Source organism: Amblyraja radiata, chromosome 5 (genome assembly GCF_010909765.2).
Source record: "Amblyraja radiata isolate CabotCenter1 chromosome 5, sAmbRad1.1.pri, whole genome shotgun sequence".
In the NCBI taxonomy this organism is placed as follows: Eukaryota; Metazoa; Chordata; class Chondrichthyes; order Rajiformes; family Rajidae; genus Amblyraja; species Amblyraja radiata.
Genome location: NC_045960.1, coordinates 55,506,311 through 55,530,893, shown reverse-complemented (window position 1 = coordinate 55,530,893; position 24,583 = coordinate 55,506,311). Strand labels below are relative to the sequence as shown.

Genomic DNA, 24,583 nt, shown 5'->3' with positions numbered 1-24,583 from the left:
GTTTCTTCCCAGCTGTTATCAGACAACTGAATCATCTTAGCACAACCAGAGAGCAGTGCTGAATTACTATCTGCCTCTTTGGTGACCCTCGGACTATCCTTTGCTGGCTTTTACCTTCCACAAAACATTATTCCCTATCATGTGTCTATACACTGTAAATGGCTCAATTGTAATAATGTATTGTATTTCTGCTGACTGATTAGCATGCAACAAAATCTTTTCACTGTACCTTTCTGGGGGAGGTGGAAGACCAATAAGTATCAGGAAATATAAACGTAGGATATCCTGTAAAAGTGGGGCTTGCGGTGCCTGGCTAGCAAAGTGTTCAAGAATCAGGGCTAGATTCCTCAAGGCAGCTCTTTTGAGAGAGAAAAAAAATCACACAGCTGCTGTGCAAACAACACTAGGAAAACCTGGTTTTGGTTGAGTGACTGGCAGCAAACACACTCTGGATCAATGTGACTAATTTCTCCTGACAATACTCAGTGAATATTGCAAGAATTATGTCATCCAGCCCACAGCTCATCCACTTAAATGTGATTTAAAGCTGGAAATGCTTGGTTGGATTTGCACAGAGGCAATTCCACCTGAAAAAGCACATAGCTGTGCAATGCTCTGGAGGTGGCAAAGGGAGTGGAGATGTGGGATGGGGAATATGAATAAATGTGTAAATAAATGTAGATAGTGTCTTTTCATATGCATAAGACTAAGAAAAATATTATCACGTGACCAAATATCTTGACATAATATTATGCTCCAGGATAAGTGGGTGACCCTGCTACAAGATCACACACATTTACAGCTTAACTATATTTAGGCTTCCCCAGTAAAGGACATTTACTGTGAGAGAAATGACAGGCTCTGGGAAGATTTACAAAAAAAAGACCACCATGTACTTTAGGGAATCAATTTAGGTTTTAAGGAATGTAAAACATAAATGCTCTCCACAGAAATTAGAGTACATTATTCCTGGACTTAAAAACATGATTTAAGAGTCCAGCAGTCGATATAAATATCAACATTAATTGGCTAGTATTATCTGTAACTAGTTGTGGAGATTATTGAACTGCCTAAAGAAGCACCTCTGGCACTGCCTGCAGAATCAACATAATCTGGAGATGTAGTTTAGATGTAAACTTCTAATATTCAAGTATAAACAAGGCCATTGACCAAGCAGAATACAAGAATGCCAACTCTAATACAATAGCACCATCTGTGCCATAGTTCACCTGTACTATTTAGATATACTTCAGTTTTTGTAGTGCAAGCCCATCCACAAATGTAGGATCTCCAGTCTTCTGGTACTTTACCTGTGGCTATCGATGATGCAAATATCTCTGCCGGGGGCCCTTCCCAAGCATTCCACAATGCTCTAGTGTTCACAACTCACCCACCCAAAGAGGATATCAGTGGAATTGTCATTTCCAATTCGTTTGTAATAGATATTAAGATGAGGAGATGTTAATATACGTATAGTTATCTGAATAACTGGAAGGCAAACTGACTGCTGACAGCCAATTAGATTTTTTTCTCCCAAGTAATTTAATTCCTCTTGCTCTAATGATGAACCTTTATTATTATGCAATCATATTATAAAAAAAGTTAGTCCAGTTATTGCTGATGAGGTTTGAACCTCATTTATGAGTAAAGGTGGTTTGATAAATGTTTAATTTTGCCTACCTACCAGTCACATTCTGATGTTTCAGGCATTCAATGCTACTGCATTGCTGCTATCACTATTTGAAGCAACAGTCTGAAGACATCAAAGTACTTAGTTAGATTGCTTCAAGATCAACTACAGGCTGCTCAAAGTATGCCACCATGAACACTGCCAACATATTGTTGCAAAGATGCTCATTTACTGGGTGCCTCAGTCATGGTACCATTGATTACCTCCATTACCGAAGACATTATGTCAATGACCAACCATGGAGGGAAGACTTTCAGCCATTGTTTCACGCCTGTACATGCTCTAGATCACCTTTACTCTGAACTTCCTTGCTGCTAGATCTTTGAGTTATTTGCTGACACAGTTCTCTCAGTTTACTGTTCGCTGCTGCACTGGAAGGTCCCAAAGATTTGGCATTTGAGTGAGAAATAATTTCATCTCCTTTGATTGCAATGAGGAAAAGGTGACATCACAGGCACTGGAATTTTCCAGCATTTCTGGCTTCCTACAGGTGCTAGCAAGTACTGATGCACTCGTGCAAATAGGTTTCTCCTGATCTGGTGTGGTTGAACAGTGCTCTATCCAAAAATAGACACAAAATCCTGGAGTAACTCAGCAGGACAGGCAGCATCTCTAGAGAGAAGAAATGGGTGACGTTCCGGGTCAAGACCTATCTTCAGCTCTATTCAAATATACGAGATCGGCAAAGATACACCAAATAATTATGGAAGATCGACAAGACTAAGGAGTTAATGGTGGACTTTAGGATGAGAGGAACACCACCTGTCCCCTGTCTCCATCAATGGTGTGGATGTCACAGTTTACCAGGGAGTACAAATACTTTGGAGTGTACTTGGACAGTAAACAGGACTGGTTCAGGAATGCTGAGGTCCTGTACAAGGGACAGAGCCGCCTGTACTTTTTGTGGAGGCTCCGCTCCTTCAACATCTGCAGTAAGATGCTGCAGATGTTCTACCAATCGGTGGTAGCCAGCGCCATCTTCTTCACTGCCGTGTGCTGGGGTAGCAGGGAGAAAGCCGTGGACGCACCCCCCCCCCCCCCCCCCCCCCCCCCCCCCCCCCAAATCTTTGCACATCCCCAATTCTATCCACTCGTCACTTTAATTTCATGATTTTGTGTTTTTGTGTTATTATGACTTTTGGCAGTTCAATTTCCCTCCTGGGTAAAGATGTTCTCCCGTTCGACGTCAGGGTTCCATCATTCCCGGCGAGAGGGCCTGAACATCGGGCCACCCGTAGCCGCGACTACAGGGGGCTCGGGAGCCCCCGACCACAGGTGAACATTGGGGAACATCAGTGAGGAGGTTGACTGGACTTTGGTTCCTTCCCTAACAATGGGGAACTTTGGTGCCGCTGTGGGGATGTTTGTGTTGTGGACTACTGTGTTCTGTGTTTTTGTGGGGGTTTTTTAAATTTTATTTTTTGTATGACTGAGGGAAAGAGAATTTCATTGTCTCTTAATGGAGACAATGACAATAAATTAAATCAAATCAAAACAAACAATTAATAAATACCATGAAACGTACTTTTGTTATAAGCTCGAAAAATGTTTTTTAAGTGTATGGAACGATTTGCAATAAAGTTGGATTTACACAAATAAGGTCATAAGTGATAGGAGTAGAATTCAGCCATTCGGCCCATCAAGTCTATTCCGCCATTCAATCATGGCTGATCTATCTCTTCCTCCTAACCCCATAATCTCTGGCACCTGTATCAATCAAAAATCTATCCATCTCTGGCTTAAAAATATCCACTGACAGCCTCTACAGCCTACTGTGGCAAAGAATTCCACAGATTCACCACCCTCTGACTAAAGACATTTCTTCTCATCTCCTTCCTAAAAGAGCGTCCTCTAGTCCTAGATTCTCCCACTAGTGGAGATCTCCTTTCCACATCTACTCTATCTAAGCCTTTCACTATTCTGTACGTTTCAATGAGATCCCCTCTCATTCTTCTAAACTCCAGCGAGTGCAGGCCCAGTGCCGACAAACGCTCATCATAGGTTAAACTACTCATTCCTGAGATCATTCTTTTAAACCTCTTCTGGATCCTCTCCAGAGCCAGCACATCCATCCTCAGTTATGGTTGCCCAAAATTTCTCACAATATTAGTTCATTCATAACACAAATTCAATTGCAGGTTTGACAAAAAGCAATGCTCCACCTCTGCCCGAGATCCAGTTAGTCATTGTTTAGACCTTGTTGAACAGGTCGATGGGAAAAGGCAGCAAGCTACGTCCTCCGAAGCCAACTCAGAAAAGTTCAGAGCGGACTGCTAGTGAAGATTCCAAACAGTGGACTTGCTCTAGCGCAATGCAGTCCGTAGAACGTGTAAATCAGCCATAAACAACACTTTGGATAAGATACTCAACATGGAAAGAAGATGGTTTATAAATATCACAATATAAATTGCATTTATATATAAACTACTAAAAGTGATAACAGCCAATCAAACAGTTTTTGAAATGTAGTTGCAATGTAAAATGTGCAGGTTAGTTTAAGCACCATGAGCTCCCAGGAACAGGCACTAAGATGGCCTCCAATTAATTTGTTTCAGTGCTGTTGTTTGAGGAATAATAAAGATGTTAAGGTCCCCAACTTTTTTATTGAAATAGTTCGAAGGGAACTTTGGTTTCCATCCTGATGGGCCTGAGCTTATGAACCAACCCAAAAGAGCGAACTAATCTCTGCAATGCATTGGAATTCCTGGCATTTGTGCTGAAGTCTCTGGATTCCCATAAAACTAATTATAAGACTAAATTCAACTCTGAATATAGTAACAAGTGTTCTCTTTTCAAGCACTGTTCTTTTACCTGTGATGGCCAGAATGTTTCACTCCTTTAATGTGGCCAATGCCTTTACAGCCAGGAGTAGGACATCCTCCTTGTTCTGAAGCTTCCACCAGATCCAATGGGCCTATTTGCAGCAAAACACAAACAGTTAAATCTGCAAATCCGCCATAAAAGGTAATTTCAGAACAATCCTGCTCAGGTGGACCTCATCGATTCGATACTGGCTCTAATCCTCACAAATTTTCTTAACCTATTCTCCCCATATTCTCATCAATGCCACCTAGATTCCAGTATTTACCTAAACACAGTGGCCAACTAAGCAATTTTATGTGCAAATATGCACATCTTCAGGATACAGGTCCTCCATCGATTTTCCAGCACCTTACTGGATTACCCATTTTGCCGGACCAACAAGTTACAGATCTGCTGGAGTTCCAGACTCCCGGGCATGAGAACGTATCTGCTGACTCCGGCCGGGCTGGAGTTCCAGAGCCCCAGCTGCAGGGGCAAATGAGGTTGAGATCGGCCTCAACTGGCCTCGGCACCACATTTTCATGGGGTGGGGGGGCAGAGGATTTTGTCCGGATTACAGGAAGGGCCGGACCACCAGTTGTCTTAAAATGTCATGAATCATTTTTAATCATTCACAAACCTCCTCATATAAAAAGTTAAAAACAAATATTTCCCAGATAACAATTTATTACATATATTCTTATTCTAGGTTTATGCCTTCCCTATACATATCCATCATGAGAGGTTAAATTAAAATTAGGATTAAACAATCACCAAAATTGTTTTTGTACTTTTCTAACAGATGATGTTAAAATAAAGTTCTGGAGGGTAAAAAGAGGAATTGTGCAAATGGCAGCTGTATTGATTAATAAACATTTGCTGTGAATGAAAATCATTACTTGATTATTTTTCTAAGCATCCACAAATAAGATGAATATGAATCTCATGTGGTGGAAGAATAGATGGAACTTACTGATGGGTGGCTGAAGAGGGTGACCAGTTTTAGCGCACCAGCCCGCAGGATGGATATCAGCACTGTCGGCATCAATCCAGTAATCATAATCATGGTTCCATCCATCAAAATGTATCTAGATAAATAATAAGTTTACAATCAAATCAAAACATCACATTATTATGAAAATTTAGTTTTGCCGAACACAGTAAATATATTGTTCTAAGATCTATGTTCACCTGCAATACCAATTTATGTTAAAGGGTCAAAAGTTTCATATTTAGTGGTGAAATAATCTCTCAGCGATTTTAGTATTTGTTACGATATCAATTACATATGTGTTTGGTACTTTGCTAGTTATGTTGCACTATTCTATTCTAGTCATCTATTCTTTCACTCACTGATGCGTTTATCCATTCTGGATCCAAATACCTCCACATCAGCCATCAGATTTCACTCACAATTCCCAGAGGAGGCAAGAAGCCATAGGAAATCTTTTACCCCTCTCTTTCCTGTCCAATTGTTTTTCTTTGAAAGATTATGTTTACTCTCAAAGTTTAATTATGTAGAGTAAAGAATATAGCTTCTGATTAAAAATGGATCTGAAACATTGTGTAGAAAAGAACTGCAGCTGCTGGTTTAAATCGAAGGTAGACACAAAATGTTGGAGTAACTCAGTGGGACAGGGAGTATCTCTGGAGAGAATGTCTCCATCTGAAATGGCACCCATTCCTTAGCTCCAGAGATGCTGCCTGTCCCACTGAGTTACTCCAGCATTTTAGAAACATAGAAAAATAGGTGCAGGAGTAGGCCATTCGGCCCTTCGAGCCAAAACCGCCATTCAATATGATCATGGCTGATCATCTAAAATCAGTACCCCATTCCTGCTTTCCCCCCCATATCCCTTGATTCCTTTAATCCTAATAGCTAAATTACCTCTCTCTTGAAAACATCCAGTGAATTGGTCTCCACTGCCTTCTGTCGCAGAGAATTCCACAGATTCACAGCTATCTAGGTGAAAATGTTTTTCCTCATCTCAGTCCCAAATGGCCTACCCCTTATTCTTAAACTGTGACCCCTGGTTCTGGACTCCCTCAACATCGGGAACATACAATCCTTTAAGAATTGTATATGTTTCTATAAGATCTCCTCTCATCCTTCTAAATTCCAATGAATACAAGCCCAGTCGACCCATTCTTTCATCATATGTCAGTCCCGCCATCCCGGGAATTAACCTGATGAACCTACGCTGTACTCCCTCAAAAGCAATAATGTCCTTCCTCAAATTAGGATACCAAAATTGCACACAATACTCCAGGTGTAGTCTCACCCAGGTCCTGTACAACTGCAGTTGGACCTCCTTGCTCCTACACTCAAATCCTCTTGCAATGAAGGCCAACATGCTATTAGCTTTCTTCACTGCCTGCTGTACCTGCATGCTTACTTTCAGTGACCACCCAGGTCTCGTTGCACCTCCCCAATACCATGTGGTCTAATTTTGCACAGTAATCTCTTGTATGGGACCTTGTCAAAGGCTTTTTGAAAGTCCAGATTTTGGACTTTCTGGATCAGAAACATTCACTGTTTTTCTCTCCATTGATACTATGTAATCTGTTGAGTACGTTCAGCATCTGTTTTTAATTCAGTAGAAAGGGACTATGACCACGTTCCTTCTGCACGTTCCATTTCTGTTAAGTATTCGGCAATAGAATGTGGATATTAAAGCACAGATTTAAAAAATTCCCTTTGCTTCAAAATGAAGTGTGTCATCGGACAACGCAACACAGAAATAGGTCCATTAGCCCAACTCGTCCATGCTGGCCAAGTTCTTTAATCGAGCTAGTCCCATTTGACTGCATCATATCCCTCCAAATCTTTCTTACCCATATATCTATCTAATATTGTAATTGCACCCATCTTTACCACTTCCTCTCGTAGCTCCTTCCATGTATGTGCCACCCTGTGTGAAAAAGTTAGCTTTGGGTCTCTTTTAAATTTTTCCCCCTGTCATTTAAAACTAAGTCCTCAGGTTTTAGATTTCTCTACCCTGCTGGAAAGACTGTACCTGTTCATGCCCATGGCCCCTCATGATTTTATACACCTCTATAAACATCACCCTTCAGCTTCCTATATTCTGGGGAAACAAATTCCAGCCTAATCAGCTTCTCACTGTAGCTCAAACTCTCCAGACCTAGTAATACATTTAAATCATTTTTTTGCACCTTTCCAGTTTAATAGCATTGTTCTTATAGCAGGGTGGCCAAACTGTATATAGTTCTCTATATGTGGCCTTCCCAACATCTCATACAGCTGTAACATGGTGCTCCAACTCCTGTACTGAATACCCTGACCGACCAGGGCAAAAGTGCCAAATGGCTTCTTCTTTCTAACAGATCTATGCACTTCCACCCTTAGGGTCTCTGTTCTATAACTCACACCTGGGTTCTGCCATTTACTGTGGAAATCGTCCCCTGGTTTGTCCTACCAAAATGCAACACCTTACATTTATTTGAATTAAACTCCATTTGACATTCTTTGGTCTATTGGCCCAGTTATCAAGATCCTGTTGTAGTCCAAGATAATCTTCTTCACTGTCCACTATACCACCATTTTAGGGACATTCACAAAAATACTAATCAGGCCACCTACATTCATGTGCAAATTGTCAATATAAATAATGAACATCAGTGGACCCAGCACTGATCCCTGTGGTAAATCACTTGTTACAGGCCTCCAGTCTGAAAAGAACAACTCTCTACCACCACCCTCCATTTTCTACAGTCTAGCTAACTTTGTCTCCAATTGCTAGATTGCCCTCAATTCCATGTGACCTCACCTTCCAGATCAGCCTTCTATGCGGTACCTTGCCAAAGGCCTGGCTAACCTGAATGTACACAATGTCTTTCGCGCTCCCCTCACCAATGCCCTCGCCTCACTTGTTTGAAATATTAATTAGGGTAAAAGTATTCTGTAGTATAACCGTAACTTCTGCACCCATCACCCTCATAGTTATGGGAGATAGGTATACATCTAAACCACAGCTTGAGTGAACAGCATTCCATCATTTCAATAGCTTAAGGCTATTATTGGACCCTTGAAAAAGTGCACATTGCACATGCTTAGAAAGATTGATCAGTTAAAAGTTCATCTTTTGTGTGTTGGAGGGGGTAGAGCGAAAGAGTACATATTCTAAATTCAATCTCTCTTTCTTTTAAAAACCTGAAAATAGAAATTGTGTTGATGGCATAAATGCATACCTGCCAACATTTGAAAATGAAAAATCTTACTCTGAGTGTGCGGGTTGATGGAGTGCGAGCACCAAAGGCGATCGCCCATTACGGGTGGGGTCCAGGGGCTCGCCTTAGCTCCTGGATTTTAAGGTTTTTTTTAGGTTTGCCGATATTGCGATATATTCAGAGCTGCCAAGTTTTGTCAGAGCATTTCAGTATTCTAGTACCTGAAAATCGGTATTTTACGCGGTACCATTTTGCTGAAATGTTTTTTTTATTTTTTATGTGCGGTCATACCCATGCAAGAGTACAAGAATGCATAACTTGTTTATTGTGCATTTGTAATACAGTTTATTGTGTATTATATGTCATAGCTGCTTCTCTCTCTCTCTCTCTCTCTCTCTCTCTCTCGACGCAACCCCCTTAGAGACAGCGGTTGATTGGCCGTTTCCCCCCCCCATTTTAAAATCGTAGTTCCGATTTTTCACACTTTTTAAACTTAAAAATCGGAACAAATATGATAAAATCGGACTAGTTGGCAGGTATGAAAATGGTGATTGAATGGATATATTTTATGATGATAAATTGAAGAGAACATTTAAAATTTCTTAAATGTCCTAAATATGTTTTCACTATAAATGAATGGAAACATCAAGTGTTTAACAGCAACAACATTGCACATTAATGGTACCAATTACCAGAGACTTAAGTTTGAAACATAAAATGAACCGACATCGAGCAAAAACTGATAAATGTTTGACAAAACCATATGTGGATGATCAATGTAATTAACATAAGATTTCTAATAAGACATTAATAAAAAATTGCACTAAGGGCTATGTAGAGATACATTATCCATTATGTTTGCTACTTAAATTTACACCTTTTTTGACATGTGCTGTTTCTAAAATCCAAATATACACCGTGAGAACAATGGGAAAAACACTAATTCAAAGGGAAATCAATTTTGCTTCAGATGTGTTCAATATACTTAACAGAAAATAATACCTTACTTGAGATAAATGCCAACTGCTTGAATTATCCATTGGATCAACAGAACCATCTTTTAAATATTGTGCAATTAGAAGAATGATTGAAACTGTATATTTCAACCATAATTAAATTAGAACAAATGTCTTCTGCAACAACCTACCATTACTCGGTGATCATCTGTGTCTATGACTGATGCTACTCTGATAAGCATTGGATTCCGTTTGTCAACCACCTCAAATTTCATGTATGGGAGAAATCCATGTGCGGGCCGCTGAAACAAAACAAAGAAACAAAGACTTATTTAGATTTGCTTTCCATTTGCAACCTTCACAAAATCTGATGCCTAAATCACACTATATGAATTCCAGTTTTAACCTCAAACTTAAAATTGAAAGAAGTGATTTAAAACTGAGCAGAATTTAACATATGCATTAAAAATAACATTTATTGTTAGGTGCTATTTTTAAGTGTTACTTGAATTCAATCAATGAATTAGATCAGGAACTCACTACATTAATCTCAAAATTCATTAATTGTTTCCTGGTTCCCTATGCACCTGAGCCTTTCAACAAACAAATGCAGTGGCATCAATAGCACACAATGCTTCTTAGTGCACCATTTCCATGAAATTAACTGGCACAGACCATTCATGCAGAGGCAGGACTGCACAAACAAATGCAAGGTTGACATGGTAAGATTTAAAGGTGGAATGACTGGATAGGTTCTAATCTTGTGGAAAATGGCACACATTATCTGCTGCACAAAGGTGCCCTTCAAGTTAACAAATCCTTTATTGCAAAATCGCTTCTCCATACAGAGCACTTCCTCTCATCTTCACATCTCAACCTTGACCTTTCCCCACACGCTCCAAACAAATCTCTCCCTCGCAGTGAATCATCTTATAGAAACATAGAAAAATAGGTGGAGTAGGCCATTCGGCCCTTCGAGCCAGCACCACCATTCAATATGATCATGGCTGATCATCTAAAATCAGTACCCCATTCCTGCTTATCCCCCCATATCCCTTGATTCTGTTAGCCCTAACAGCTAAATCTAATTCTCTGTTGAAAACATCCTGTGAATTGTCCTCCATCGACTTCTGTCTTTGATGTCCAATCTTCCATCCTCCTTTCTCTCAATGACTGATGACCTGACTGCAAGTCTACAGCAACCCAACCCAAGACCTAAGTGACGTTTCTCTCTCCTTGCTCTGAAGTGAAAACAGAAGAAAATCATTTGAGCCTGTTAAACATGGACACAATACAACAAGCCTTGCATTACCTTGAGCTTTGTGTGCAACAAAATATTAAATACAAAATCCATCATGCATCATTCATTTAACATCTTTCCTGACACCAACGCCTATCTAGGTCGCCATATTTTATTGTATGAATCAACAAAATGCTACAAATTAGCATTATACAAGATTGATTTTAATTCAGGTTAACAAGGTTTTCACACATATCAGCCACAGGAATGTGTTTCAGACAATGGGCAAAAAACTAAAATTTGATGAACACTGCAGAATTAAATTTGGCATTGATTTGTGCATGATTAAAATGTACAGAGTGGCCAACAGAGATTTCATTTGTCATAATTCAATGTTACTATATTAAATTTAACACTGATCATGACTAATTTATTCTGGCATTACTTACAGATTTAAAAGCCCGTGCAGGTGCAGGTAGAGAGTTTGTTTCTTCTAAGTATTTCTCCCATGAAAAATGTTTTGGGTCATGATAATCTAAATAAATTAAATAAACATTTCATGAGCAATCCAAAATAATTGTTTTTAATTTTCCCAGTTCTTCAATTAAGATTCAGAATATTGGGATAAGCAAGCAGTTACAGTTTTCAGCTTGTTCACTGCCAATACAACTGATATGCTTATTATTCTATTAAAATAATTGAGATAACTTATGTCTAATCTTTTAAAGAAAAACTACAATGTCTGAACTTATCAGAAAACTTTTTTTTCAATTTTATATTAATTATTATCACCAGCTCATCTATTTTCCACTTCCATATGCGTATTGTCAATCTATAATATGAATGGAAAAAAATTGATACAAGGAAACCAGCAACAAGTACAATTGTTTTGTATTTTTAAGCCCAGATCACAAATGTAGCGGTTTTTAAATGCTAAAATATAACCACGAGATGTCACTGTTATCATTTTTACTTAAGGTTAAATGCAATAATTTAAAGCAGCTTAAATAAAACATTTACCAAATGTTGATATTATATTATAGTATTTAAGCATTGACAGTCTTTTTTTTTTTAATATTAAATTATTTTAAAAATCAAAATACACACACAGATCATTTCAGATGCTTTGTGAATTTTCATTGGGGAATTTGAGATTACCTCTCTCCATTGATTTAAAAAAAAAAATACAATGTGCTCTGGGTGAGAGATTTGTTCACACAACTTGGTCATAGATCAGTAAATTCAGGAAGATTTTCCATTCATTAGAATTTACGGATGGAAATTCCTCATGGTTTGACCTGCTGGATGTGCTCCTTGACAACTAGGTCATAAAATCTATTCTACAAAATGTTTCTGAATAATCTAGATTTTGAAGACATTCACCTGGAGGGGTTGTGAGGATTTTCCCATGCTGCTGGCACCATCCAACTGGGTGAATGTAAGGATTTGTGGCATCGCACCTGTAGAATAAACAGTTCACCCAGGTGAAGAGACAATATTATTGTTAGAAATCCTAAAGCATCATCATCATCATAAGATAATTGAGAACAGTTTAATTTCACATGTGTAGGCTGTATCACAGCCAACTAAAAAGGCAAATTATACATTTATATGCTAAAATAGGGCAGCACTTGCAAAGAAGGAACCAGTTAACATTTCACAGCATAAAGCATTAACTTTTTCTCTTTCTTCAGATGCTGCCTGACAAGTGATGTCAACATTTTCTGCCTTTACTTCAAATTTTCAAATATTGGAATGGTCCGCAAAATTATCTTCGTCTTTCATGAGCCAAATGAGAGTGGTGAAATCTACGTTATTTGTTAAAGAAAATGTTCTGAACCGATCAGTTATGAACAAACAATATACCTGTTCTTTGATCCTTGAATAATTGTACAGCTGTATAAAACTGGAGTGCTATTGCCCTCTTGTGGTCAAAACATTCACAAAGCATCCATACAAAGGTACAAAGGTAATCTTCTCACCAGTAGTCATAACTTTCATCCCAGTTGTCAAAATGCACCAGGAACCGGTTATCAACCATGTCGGATACTGTTGCCACACAAATAAATTCTGGATTCTTTTTATCAACAGCTTCCAGTTTCATACCCAATCGAAAGCCCAAAGGGGTAATTGTCTAAAACAAGGAGATTAAAAAAGATATTTGCTTGAAGTACAATGATGAAACATATTTATTCTGCAACAGCGGCAATACCATCATAGATGTTCTTGGTTTCTGCAAATGTTCCACTCAGTGGTGGTGCAGGGGGAACACGGTGGCACAGCGGGAGAGATGCTGCCTAACAATGTCAGAGACCCGGGTTCGATCCTGACTTCGGGTGCTTATATCTAGGGAGTTTGTTCGTTCTCCCCGTGGCCTGCATGAGTTTTCTATGGGATCTCCGTTTTCCTTCCACACTCCAAAGATGTGGAGGTTTGTAAGCTAATTGGCTTTGGTATAATTGTATATTGCCCCTAGTGTGTAGGATAGTGTTGGGGTGCGGGAATCACTGGTCGGCACTAACTCGGTGGGCCAAAGGGTCTGTTTCCGTGCTGTATCTCTAAACTAAACTCTGTAATAGCTTAACGAGGTCATAGATCATGAAACCTGACTGTTTTTTGATCAATGAATGATCTATTCTAGAATCATATTACTATCAGCCAAACTGTATTTTAGTACTTTAATCAAATATAAGACTAGGAACAAGTAAATAGACATTGGTTTCCTTTAAAACTAAACACATTATTTTTATTTAAATAAGACGTTGAGGTAGGAAGGAAATGAGTAAACGCATTTTACATTTCAATACCAGAGACACATTCTTTGCTGAAAGCAAACCAGGTGGTATTCTACCTGTCATTCCACTTTAAAGCAGTTTCACCATATCCTGCAATTCCATTTGAGGAACTGACGTTTACAGTGCCCTCCATAATGTTTGGGACAAAGACCCATCATTTATTTATTTGCCTCTGTACTCCACAATTTGAGATTTGTAATAGAAAAAAATAACACATGGTTAAAGTGCACATTTTGGTTTCACCATGTAGAAATTACAGCAGTGTTTATACATAGTCCCCCCCATTTCAGGGCACCAAAATGTTTGGGACACAGCAATGTCATGTAAATGAAAGTAGGCATGTTTTAGTATTTTGGTGTATATCCTTTGCATGCAATGATTGCTTGAAGTCTGCGATTCATGGACATCACCAGTTGCTGGGTGTCTTCTCTGGTGATTCACTACCAAGCCTGTATTGCAGCCATCTTTAGCTTATGCTTGTTTTGGGGGCTAGTCCCCTAGTTTTCTCTTCAGCATATAAAAGGCATGCTCAATTGGGTTCAGATCAGGTGATCGACGGCCACTCAAGAATTGACCATTTTTTCCTTTTGAAAATCTCCTTTGTTGCTTTAGCAGTATGTTTGGGATCATTGCCTTGTTGTAGAATGAACCGCCGGCCAATGAGTTTTGAGGCATTTGTTTGAACTTGAGCAGATAGGATGTGTCTATACATTTCAGAATTCATTATGCTACTACCATCAGCTGTTGTATCATCAATGAAGATAAGTGAGCCAGTTCATTCAGTAGCCATACATGCCCAGGCCATAACACCCCCACCACCGTGTTTCACAGATGAGGTGGTATGCTTTGGATCTTGGGCAGTTCCTTCTCCCCTCCATACTTTGTTATTGCCAACACTATGATATGTTAATCTTTGTCTCATCTGTGCACAAGACCTTTTTCCAGAACTATGGTTGTTCTTTTAAGTAATTCTTGGCGTACTGTAACCCGGCCTTCCAATTATGCGGCTAACCAGTGGTTTGCATCTTGCAGTGTAGCTTCTGTATTTCTGTTCATGAAGTCTTCTGCGGACAGTGGTCATTGACTAATCCACACCTGAAGAGTGTTTCTGATCTGTTGGACAGATGTTTGGGGGGTTTTCTTTATTTTAGAGAGAGTTCTTCTGTTATCAGCTGTGGAGGTCTTCCTTGGCCTGCCAGTCCCTTTGCGATCAGTAAGCTCACCAGTGCTCGCTTTCTTCTTAATGATGTTCCAAACAGTTGATTTTGGTAAGCCTAAGGTTTGGCTGATGTCTAACAGTTTTATTCTTGCTTCTCAAGTCTCATAATGGTTTATTTGACTTTCATTGGCACAACTTTGGTCCTGATGTTGATAAACACCAATAAAAGTTTCCGAAGGTGATGGAAAGACTGGTGGAAAGACTAGGTGCTGAGAGCTCTCTTATACCTGCATTAAGGAGATACCTGGGCAATTACACACGCCTGTGAAGCCGTCCCAAACATTATGGTGCCCTGAAATGGGGGGGAACTATTTATAAACACTGCTGTAATTTCTACATGGTGAAACCAAAATGTGTAAAAATACCCTTTAATAAAATCTGATAATGTGCACTTTAACCATATATGATTTTTTCTATTACAAATCTCAAATTGTGGAATACAGAGGCAAATAAATAAATGCTGGGTATTTGTCCCAAACATTATGGAGGGCATTGTACAAACTGTAATTTCTGGTATTACAAAGCAAGTTGCTTCATTTGATGCGATAAATTACAATATTTTCAATATAAAATGGGAGCACCAATATTTATCAAAATGGAGTGGCTTCAATTACTTTCAAATCTTAGCTGCATTGCACAAGACTTTTGAAAGTTGAGGCTCCCTACTGCATTTCATATAATAGTCAGCAACAGGAGTTGTTGTACATGGATTTTTAGATGAGAATCAATTAGGATGCGGGCCGAGCATCGGAAATGTGAATAGAATTTAAATTTTGTGACCCATGTGTGGTATCTACTTGAAATTTGGCACAGATTTAGATAAAATATAATTGAGAAGGAATTCATACCGCGTCAGTGTCAAAAGTTGCACACTAATTAATTAAGCTAATTAGAAAATTAGATCGGAAAAGTAAGGGCCATCTAGTGATCAATGCTCATATTACTCTATGGGGAGCCTAATTCCATTCTGTGGTCTATTTAAACCATATATTATTATGCTATATATATCTTAAAACTCTCATCTTGTCCACTTCCGGTTTGCCTTGTTTTTAAATTTGCACAAAAACGGTACCCTAGGATTTTTTCGCCACCTTACTCACCGTTCTCCTCTGCTCCAAGCACACAATATCGTTCCGATCGGTGGAATATTACAAAAGTTATGAAGGTTTAAAAAATTGCGAGATCAGCAGATTGGTCTTCTCGTTTGTCTGTCACCATGAAGGTAACGCCCCTTCCGGCACCCAGTGTCAATCACCAGGGGCAAAGAGAATAAAACCCCGGAGGTGGGTGCCGAGTCCGTGAGCTGCACTGATTGAGTCCACAATCCGTGCTGATTGAGACAGCAAGAGTGGAGTCGGGGAAGCCGCTGTGTGGAGTCGGGGAAGCCGCTGTGTGGAGTTGGGGAAGTCGCTGTGTGGACCCACCAACAAAGTGCCCCAAACAGCTTCAATTCAATTTTCGATTTGCAAGAAATATCATTCCATTTAGTGGTGGCAGTGTAATTCACAAAAAACGATTTATAGTATGACAGTTGTTGACATGCCATCATTTTTCCATTAGAAAACCTGCTGTTTCTTACCGTGTTTTGGTTTTCAAATAGAGACTTTGGCACCGCTTGAGCCTTGCACATCTTTAAGTATGAATGCCAGTTAAACTCATCTTCTCTGTAGCCTGGAGCAAATAAAATTAACACTCAGCTTTGTATAAACACATATGTGCACAGATCCTTATTTGTTCACAAAAAGGAGCACATGGCAGAAAAAAACATTTACAGGATGATTAAAGAACTCAGCAAGCCTTCTGGAAAATTCTGGGTTTCACTCCATTATGCCTTGCGAACTACACTATAAATCTTTCTTAGTCCATCAATTTAATCTGTTCTGACCTTATGGGCTCCAATCACTATAACAGGCATGTCTGCATAAAGATTTATAGAATATAAAATCTATTAGCATGCCATAAAACAGATTATTACATATTGTAGTATGCAAAATAACGCACTTGTTAATTGTTTGAAAACACAGGCTGAAACTCTCTGATCCAGCACTCTTGGGACCAGACTGGGACCAGACCACAGAAAATCAACCCCAATCATATTCCTCAGGTCATGCAAGGTTTTTGACAACTATCCACAATCCAGAAACACTGTCAACAGAGATCGCAGAAGTTGCGCTAGAAGATTAGTTAGCTGCAGATTGTTGGAACTGTACAGGTCATTGGTGACTGTACACCTGGGGTATTGTGTACAGTTCTGGTTGCCCAGTAATAGGAAGGATAATATTAAGCTGGTAAGGGTGCATAAAAATTCTCAAGGATGTAACTGGGACTAGAGGGTTTTAGGAACAAAGAGAATCTGGATAGGTTTGGAGTTGATCCACGGAGCATAGTAAGTTGAGGGGGTCCTTGTAACCGTATGTAAAATCATGATAAGTTGGGTGGTCATAATCTTTTTCCCAGGGTAGAGACGTCAAAAAGTAAAGGACATAAGTTTTGTGAGAGGGGAGAGATTTAAAAGGGACTTGAGGGGCATGTTTTTCACACTGGTGGTGGTGGGCATATAGAACCAGCTACAGAAGTTGTGGAGGTTGATACAATTACAACGTTTAAAAAAACCCATTAGAAAAGGTTTAGAGAGATATGGGCCAAACGTAGGCAGATAAGACTAGCTCGGTTGGCATGGATTGGTTGGGTCTGTTACAGTGCTATCTAACTCTGTGACTCTAGTATTTGCAATAAAATTGCAATAACATAACTTCATTTGTAGATTTATTATCTTGGAAATGCAGGTTAAATACTGTAGAGTATTTTATGCGAATGCTTATTTTGAATAATAAATACATGCACATTAACGTGCAATTTGTACTGACTAATAATTGTTGGATGAGCATTTTTAGGATAACATCTATATTCAATGCTTATTATGTGACACCAATTGTGGAAATTTTGATGGATATTTCTGTAAATTCATGTTGGGTCAGGCTCCAACTAGCTTCGGGAAAATTGGACACCGAATAGTGGAGAGTGAAGACGACCTCCTTCGGCTATGTTGAAGACTATCTACGACTTCCTTCGACTACCTTCGATTACCTATGAATAACATGCCGACCGACTACGACCTACTTCGATTAAACCTATGAGTAAAAGTTTTTTTTATTTTTTCCATGGCGCCCTTTTTTTACTCGCGGGCATTTTTTCAGCATGTTGAAAAAAACGCCACAACCTAGCTGAGGCCTCGAGTACACGGGGACTACTCTTGAGCATGAAGGAGAGTTACAAAGACCTCCTAGGAGCTCGTGTCGACCATGCTGCGAGTACGAGTCGAGGGCAAACTCTATGTTTCTTCTAAACTCGCCAATTAGGTCGTCGCAGTGGGACCCTTAACACTATTATGCTGTAACACTATTTTCTGTGCTCTGGTATTTTTCCACTGCACATCCTGTTGCACTTCTGAATGGCTTGATTGGCCTCATGTAGAGTATGATTTGAATGGATAGCACACAAAACAAAGCATTTCAGTGTATCGCAGTACTTGTGACAATAATAAACCAACATCAATGCTGCAATGGGACAGATGTAATGAAACAGGTGGTCATTTCCGTTGAGTTTGAAATTTTCACTGTTCAAGTCCAAAACAAGGTAGCGATTAAAACCATAAAGTTGTGGTTCATGAGGATTTTGTTTTTTAGCATTCTATACCATCTATTTTTATGGCACGTTCTGCTTGGTTGACATTCAGTATCCTATTAAACTTCGTTAGAACATGATTCAAATGTTTGTTTAATGGTATTTGGCAGTATATTTTGAGTGGTTAAAAGACAGCGATTTCCCATGTTTGTCAGTTATATTTGATCATTGTTTATTAGAAAAAAAACACTTGAAAATGATCCACAAGGCATGACTGAAACCTACCTCTGAGAGGATTAAGCTTATGTCCAGTTTTCTCACACCATCCCACAGGGTGAATATCTGGCGAGTCTGCATTCACCCAGAAGTCATAGCAGTCAGAGTATTTATCAAAGTGGAGTCTTATTCTGTAGCCACACACCTGAGAAGTTAAATCATTTATAGATCAAACATTAAACATATAAAAGCATCACCCTTTAACTGAAAAAATTACTTAAACTGAAAAAACACCAAGTAGCAGAGAAAAAAAAATGCACAATTAAATGAGTAAGGAAGGTGAAAGGAATTTGAAAAGGTGTTTCCAGTTCCATGAAGACTAGTTTTTGCCCTTATTTCACAAAGTTTGGAGGGGTCAAGTACCTACAAATTTGCAACACTCACATTGATATCAGAAAAAGGTGGTGGATGACATCATGCACCACAAATCCTGAACTACTGACGTATGACTTTGTGGTACATTGCATGGAACTAATAACGTGGAAATATAAGAAAAGTAGCAATGCGAGAGGAATCTTCTTTGCAACAAAAGTCTAGAAGTTGTCAAAATGCCACTCTTGCCTCCATCTTTCCCTCATCCTCTGTAAGGCACAAAAGCACGGCCAAAGATATTCAAAAATCTGGCTTGCTAGCACTCCTGAAGATATCCAGGGAGTGAATTAAATGGTGTAAGTGAAAATAGAAACAAAATGTTCAGTAACTCTGCCGGTCAGGCAACATCTCTGGAGTAAAGGACGAGGTGATGTTTCGGGTCGAGACCCTTCTTCAAACTGACAGTCAGGGGAGAGAGAAACTAGAGATATAAAAAGGTACAAAATGTTCTATTTGTCATCAACATTTGAATAATTATGGAATATTTCATTAATAACCTGGTCACTTTGCATTACCATCTCCAGTATGGTTATTTGATTGTGCAAATTTATTTATATTAATTTAATTCATCAATCTTGCGGTAAATGCTATCTGCTAATAAAATATTGTTTTTAATTGGGGCTTTACCTGTATGGGGTATACACTGACCCATCTGACAAATCCTGGTTGTCATCAACCACTCCCTGACACTATCATCTTGTCATTTCTCTTTAAAATCCTAAATTTTCCCTCACCAGAAATATCCCACAATATTTAACTTGAAATATTATCCAGTTTTGATTAATTTGCTAGGATGCTGGCCCAGCTCAATGTTAGTAAAGCACAGGTGCAGGGCTTTCAGCCCATGATGTTTGTGCCGAACATGTTGCCTATTTAAACTAATACCATCTACCTTCAAATGCCCTCCATTCCCTTTTTATGTGTGTGTTCAGATCAGCGTTTCTCAACCGGGGTTTCCTGAAACCTAGGGTTCCGCAAGAGGCCACTAGGGGTTCCGAGAGAAATAGTGATATATAGCCTAATCATATGTAAACGCATTTTTTAGTCATTTTTGTTTTAATTTCATATATGTAATTTTATTATACACGTTCAGCATATTCTTGGAAAATCCTTGTGTATTATAATAAAGTCTTCAACTGGTTATATCAATATTATATCAAGTATAACAACCATAGGAAATATATTTAGCGACCTAAAACGGCGCCAGTGTGAAATGGCCTTTAGTGGCCAGTGGACAGGAACTGGTCGTGACGGATTCGTGCATCATCAAGTAACTCACTCGAGTACAGACGCATGCACGGTCTCCATCAGTCCTGTCTGTGCTTCCTGGCGTGCAGGCACAGTCCCTCATTCACCCACATTATTTAGAGCAAAGAGCAAAGACAGAAATCGTCTCCTTTCAGTTGAAGATTAAATCCGTATGTGTTTATCTAAAGTTCGACCCCAAATTTAGTATGTGTGTACCAAAAGACAAGTACAGGTTTCACGTTAGAGAAGCAAATTTCATTATCTAAATTGGCTTCAAAAATAACATTGCCTTGACCCATATATTTGTTCATAGGACATATTGCCTTATGCTTTTATGCTTATGCTTATCTTATGCTTTTTCAACATTGTCAATAAACGATTAAGTTATTGTGGTGGTTATTATCTGTTTTCGTTTGTTTATATGTGTTATTTATGATGTTGGTCATTTATATTTATTTTTTGTTTACAGATATGGTTGATTTTTATGTGTGAATGAAAACCTCCTTATGATGTCTCTTGAACAAGCAGTTTGATTTCTGTTTTTTTTTTTTGCATCGTCAATAAACTTGAGAAAAACGTGTCCGGAAGTGGCGGCGCTGCCCTGAAGCTGCGGCTCGCCTGCAGTCCGTTAGTCTTCTCTTTTTTTTTTTGTTTTCTTTTGTCCTGTTGTTTTAGTTTTTTCCGTTTATTTTAGTTGTGTATGTGTGGGGGGTGGGAGAAACTTGTTTTTAGTCTCTTCCTTCGTGGGGGAGGCGACCGTTTCTTGTCGTATCCCCCGTCTCCGTCATTGAAACTTTCTGACAAATGACAAACCAGGAAGTGAGAAGAACGTAATTAACTTCTTGAATAGATTACAGAGAGGGGAATAAAGAATGGAACTTATTGATGGCTTAAAACAGATAACAAAAACAAGATATAAATGATTTTGAAATTATGCTGAGGGTTTAAACTCCACATAAATGAAAATAATTTTTAGGAACAGAAAGGTGGTCTTCAGGAACAGAAAGGCAGACATTTTTAGCTATTCTTTGAAAGTTTAGCACTTTTCTCTGAAAGGTTGAAGTTCGTATCAGTTCAGTAGGGGAGAAAAATTAACCAAACGGCACACAGCAAGTATAACCACTGGCTGATAATCCCTCACCCATGCCAACCAAAGTTCCATTATCATCCACTTAAACCACAACTCTCCCCGTTTTCTATTATTTGCTGTGGTAAAGATCATATTAATTCACCCAATACTGGAATAGTATGCGAGGAATGTTCTGTATTTAACTGCACCTGTTATTCTACAAGTTGAAGTCAAATTTCAAAGGTTCAAAGGTTCACCATAATGCTGGTGAAGTCTCACCATTATTTTCATCAGTAATTTTGTGCCAATATATTTCAATACAGCTTCCCACATAGTTACGTACATTACAATAAAAAATGTCTGAGGTTTGACTCCTGGATTCTAACGCCTAGAATAGCTGACATTCCAGAGGGAGAATGTCATCAGTAATTTGCCTTGTCACCCACAATTCGATATGGTCTGCAAAGATGTGGTTACTAAAAGTGAAAATGTAAAACGTAGCAGACATCAACCCAATTAATGGAAGTGTGCCTGCTTTCAGACAGCAAAGAACATTTAACATTGCCAATCAAACTTAGAACCAAAACCACTTAACATCGATAATGAAAGTCTAAGTTTAATCGGTATTGTAATGAGTATGATGAAATTCTCAAACCAAATATAAAGCCTTTATACAAGACAACATTGTGTTGTCTAAATTCTTTTTTTTTAAATGCCGAGAGATCCAACTGAAAGCACAATTTCCTTTGCATTAAAAAAAAAAGTCCAAGTTTGATTAAAATATATTGCAGACAGACTTTATTTGGGCTCGATTCTGGAACCAGGATATCACAAGCATACAATTTTTCTTTTCATTATGCTAATGACAATTTTATTTCACCCCTTTCTGGCACACGATATATCGCTCAAACACCAAACAATATGCAGTCAAGAAAATCACAATATTGAGACATTCTTGCTGTAGTAAAATGTTACTTTAATTCAATCCCATGCTAACATCAAATCTTTACTTTCCGCACTACTGCATGCTAGACAAGGATTTGTGCACTGACCTCTAGATAGCAGGCCAGTACACAAATATGAGAGATGGGGGTTATGGAAGAGGGATTTTAATCTTAAAGGTGTGGCTTAACAGTGAATAGATTTTCTGAACCAGACAGGCCTTCCACCAATAATGTTGAGAGAAGAAGAGCCCCCATGATTAGCAGCAGCATTGGATCAGATTAAAGCAGGTGTTCTGAGGTAATCAGTTAATCGAACATTGATCTAAACAAAGGGGTGCCATATTTAAATTGCCCAAATGAAAAAAAACAAGGGATGTTTCTTAACACATAAGTGATATCCATAGGGTGGAGCAGTGAAGAGTTGTTTGGAGAATAGATAAGGGTGATGTGGAGAAGGGATGCAGCATATAATATCACTTATATTACTTCTAATTGTGATGCGCTGTTTGTTGATATGTGTAAATTATGCAGGGTATAAATCATGAATTTTTTACCCAATTTATGATGTTAAGTAAATGATACAAGCTGTGCTCATTGTTGATGTTACAACATATGCGTAGTACAATGAGAAGATGATATGATGTTAGGATGAATCACAGCAGGAAATGCCATGTCCAAATTTACCAGGAAATGTGCAAACATTACAAAAAATGACAATTTTTAAGTGTTCTCTGCTATTTGTAGAGAACATAGAACAGTACACATGTAGGAAGGAACTGCAGATGCTGGTTTAAACCGAAGATAGACTGTACATGCTGGTTTACAAAAGAAGACACAAAATGCTGGTGTAATTCAGCGGGACAGGCAGCATTTCTGGAGAGAAAGAATGGGTGCCGTTTCGGGTCGAGACCCTTCTTCAGACCCTGTAGAACAATACCACAGGAACAGGTCCTTCAGCCCAAAATGTCTGTACCAAACATGATGCCAAGACCAATTTGTTTCTGCCTGCATATAATCCATATCCCTCCATTTCCATGTTCTTATCCAAAAGTGTATTTAATGCACCAATCATATATGCCTCCACCACCAACCCCGGCAGCACGTTCCAGGCACTCACCACACTCTTTGTAAAAAAACTTTCCTCTCCTTTAAACTTTGCCCCTCTCACCCTAAAAGTTATGCCCTCTAGTATTTGATAATTCCATCCTGGGAAAAAGGTTATGACCCTCTACCCTACCCATGGCTCGTAATATCATATACTTATATCAGGCCTCCCTGATACCTCTGGCATTCCAGAGAATACAATCCAAGTCTGTCCACCTTCTCCCTCTTGCTAATACTACTTAATCCATGGATCATTCAGGTAAACTTCCTCTGCACCCTTTTCAATGCCTCTACATCATTCCTGTAATGGGGTAACCAGAACTGCAAACAATAACCAAACATGGCCTAACTAAAGTCTTATAAAGCTGCATCATGACTTCCTGACTCTTATACTCAATTCCTATCCAATGAAGACAAGCATACCATATGCCTTCTTTACCCTTCCATCTGCTTGTGTTGTCACTTTCAGAGAGTTATGGACTTGGAGCCCAAGATGCCACTGTACATCAATGTTGTTAATGGTCATGCCATTAATTATATATTTCCCCCTTACATACAACCTTCCATTGCTGCAGCACTTCACATCGGTTTAAACTCCATCTACTATTTATCTGCCCATTTCTATAGCAGAAGAGACGTGATGGAATCCACTTTCTCCAAACCACTTTCTGAGGTGTTGTATACATCAATTAGAAACAGATAAAGGAGTTAAAGAATCATGTAACCACTGCTAAACGTACACCACTGCAGAGCCCTCTCCAGGAGTGATTTGTGACAGGTCAGAGTTTGATAAACATTGAGGTGATAAATTTATAAAGCATAATCCCAGAAGTATGAATGAGAGCAAGAAGAGCACCAGAACATGTTGCTGGATACATGTATTAAACATTTTCTGATGGTAAATAATGGAAATAAATTATTGCACTTGAGCTGCATAAAATAATACACAATATTGAAAAACATGTTTAGCTAAATTTCACTCCTTAATTGATAATAAAGCATAACTTGCTGACAACCTTCAATCATCATGGTTTGAAGAATTCTTTATTGGAAAGA

At 38.8% G+C, this 24,583-nt stretch overlaps 1 protein-coding gene across 4 annotated transcripts in view; it reads right to left on the bottom strand.

Annotated features, from left to right (window-relative positions):
* Nucleotides 1-24,583, bottom strand: part of l3mbtl3 (L3MBTL histone methyl-lysine binding protein 3) — a 120,280-nt gene that overhangs the window by 37,922 nt on the left and 57,775 nt on the right. For all 4 annotated transcript variants that reach the window (XM_033021254.1, XM_033021250.1, XM_033021252.1 and 1 more), the window contains 8 exons: nucleotides 18,800-18,935; nucleotides 16,470-16,561; nucleotides 12,859-13,010; nucleotides 12,260-12,336; nucleotides 11,326-11,411; nucleotides 9,828-9,938; nucleotides 5,466-5,580; nucleotides 4,502-4,604 (listed from right to left, as the gene is read on the bottom strand). In XM_033021254.1, the coding sequence (XP_032877145.1) occupies nucleotides 4,502-4,604; nucleotides 5,466-5,580; nucleotides 9,828-9,938; nucleotides 11,326-11,411; nucleotides 12,260-12,336; nucleotides 12,859-13,010; nucleotides 16,470-16,561; nucleotides 18,800-18,935 (872 nt within the window). The remainder of the gene's footprint in view (nucleotides 1-4,501; nucleotides 4,605-5,465; nucleotides 5,581-9,827; nucleotides 9,939-11,325; nucleotides 11,412-12,259; nucleotides 12,337-12,858; nucleotides 13,011-16,469; nucleotides 16,562-18,799; nucleotides 18,936-24,583) is intronic.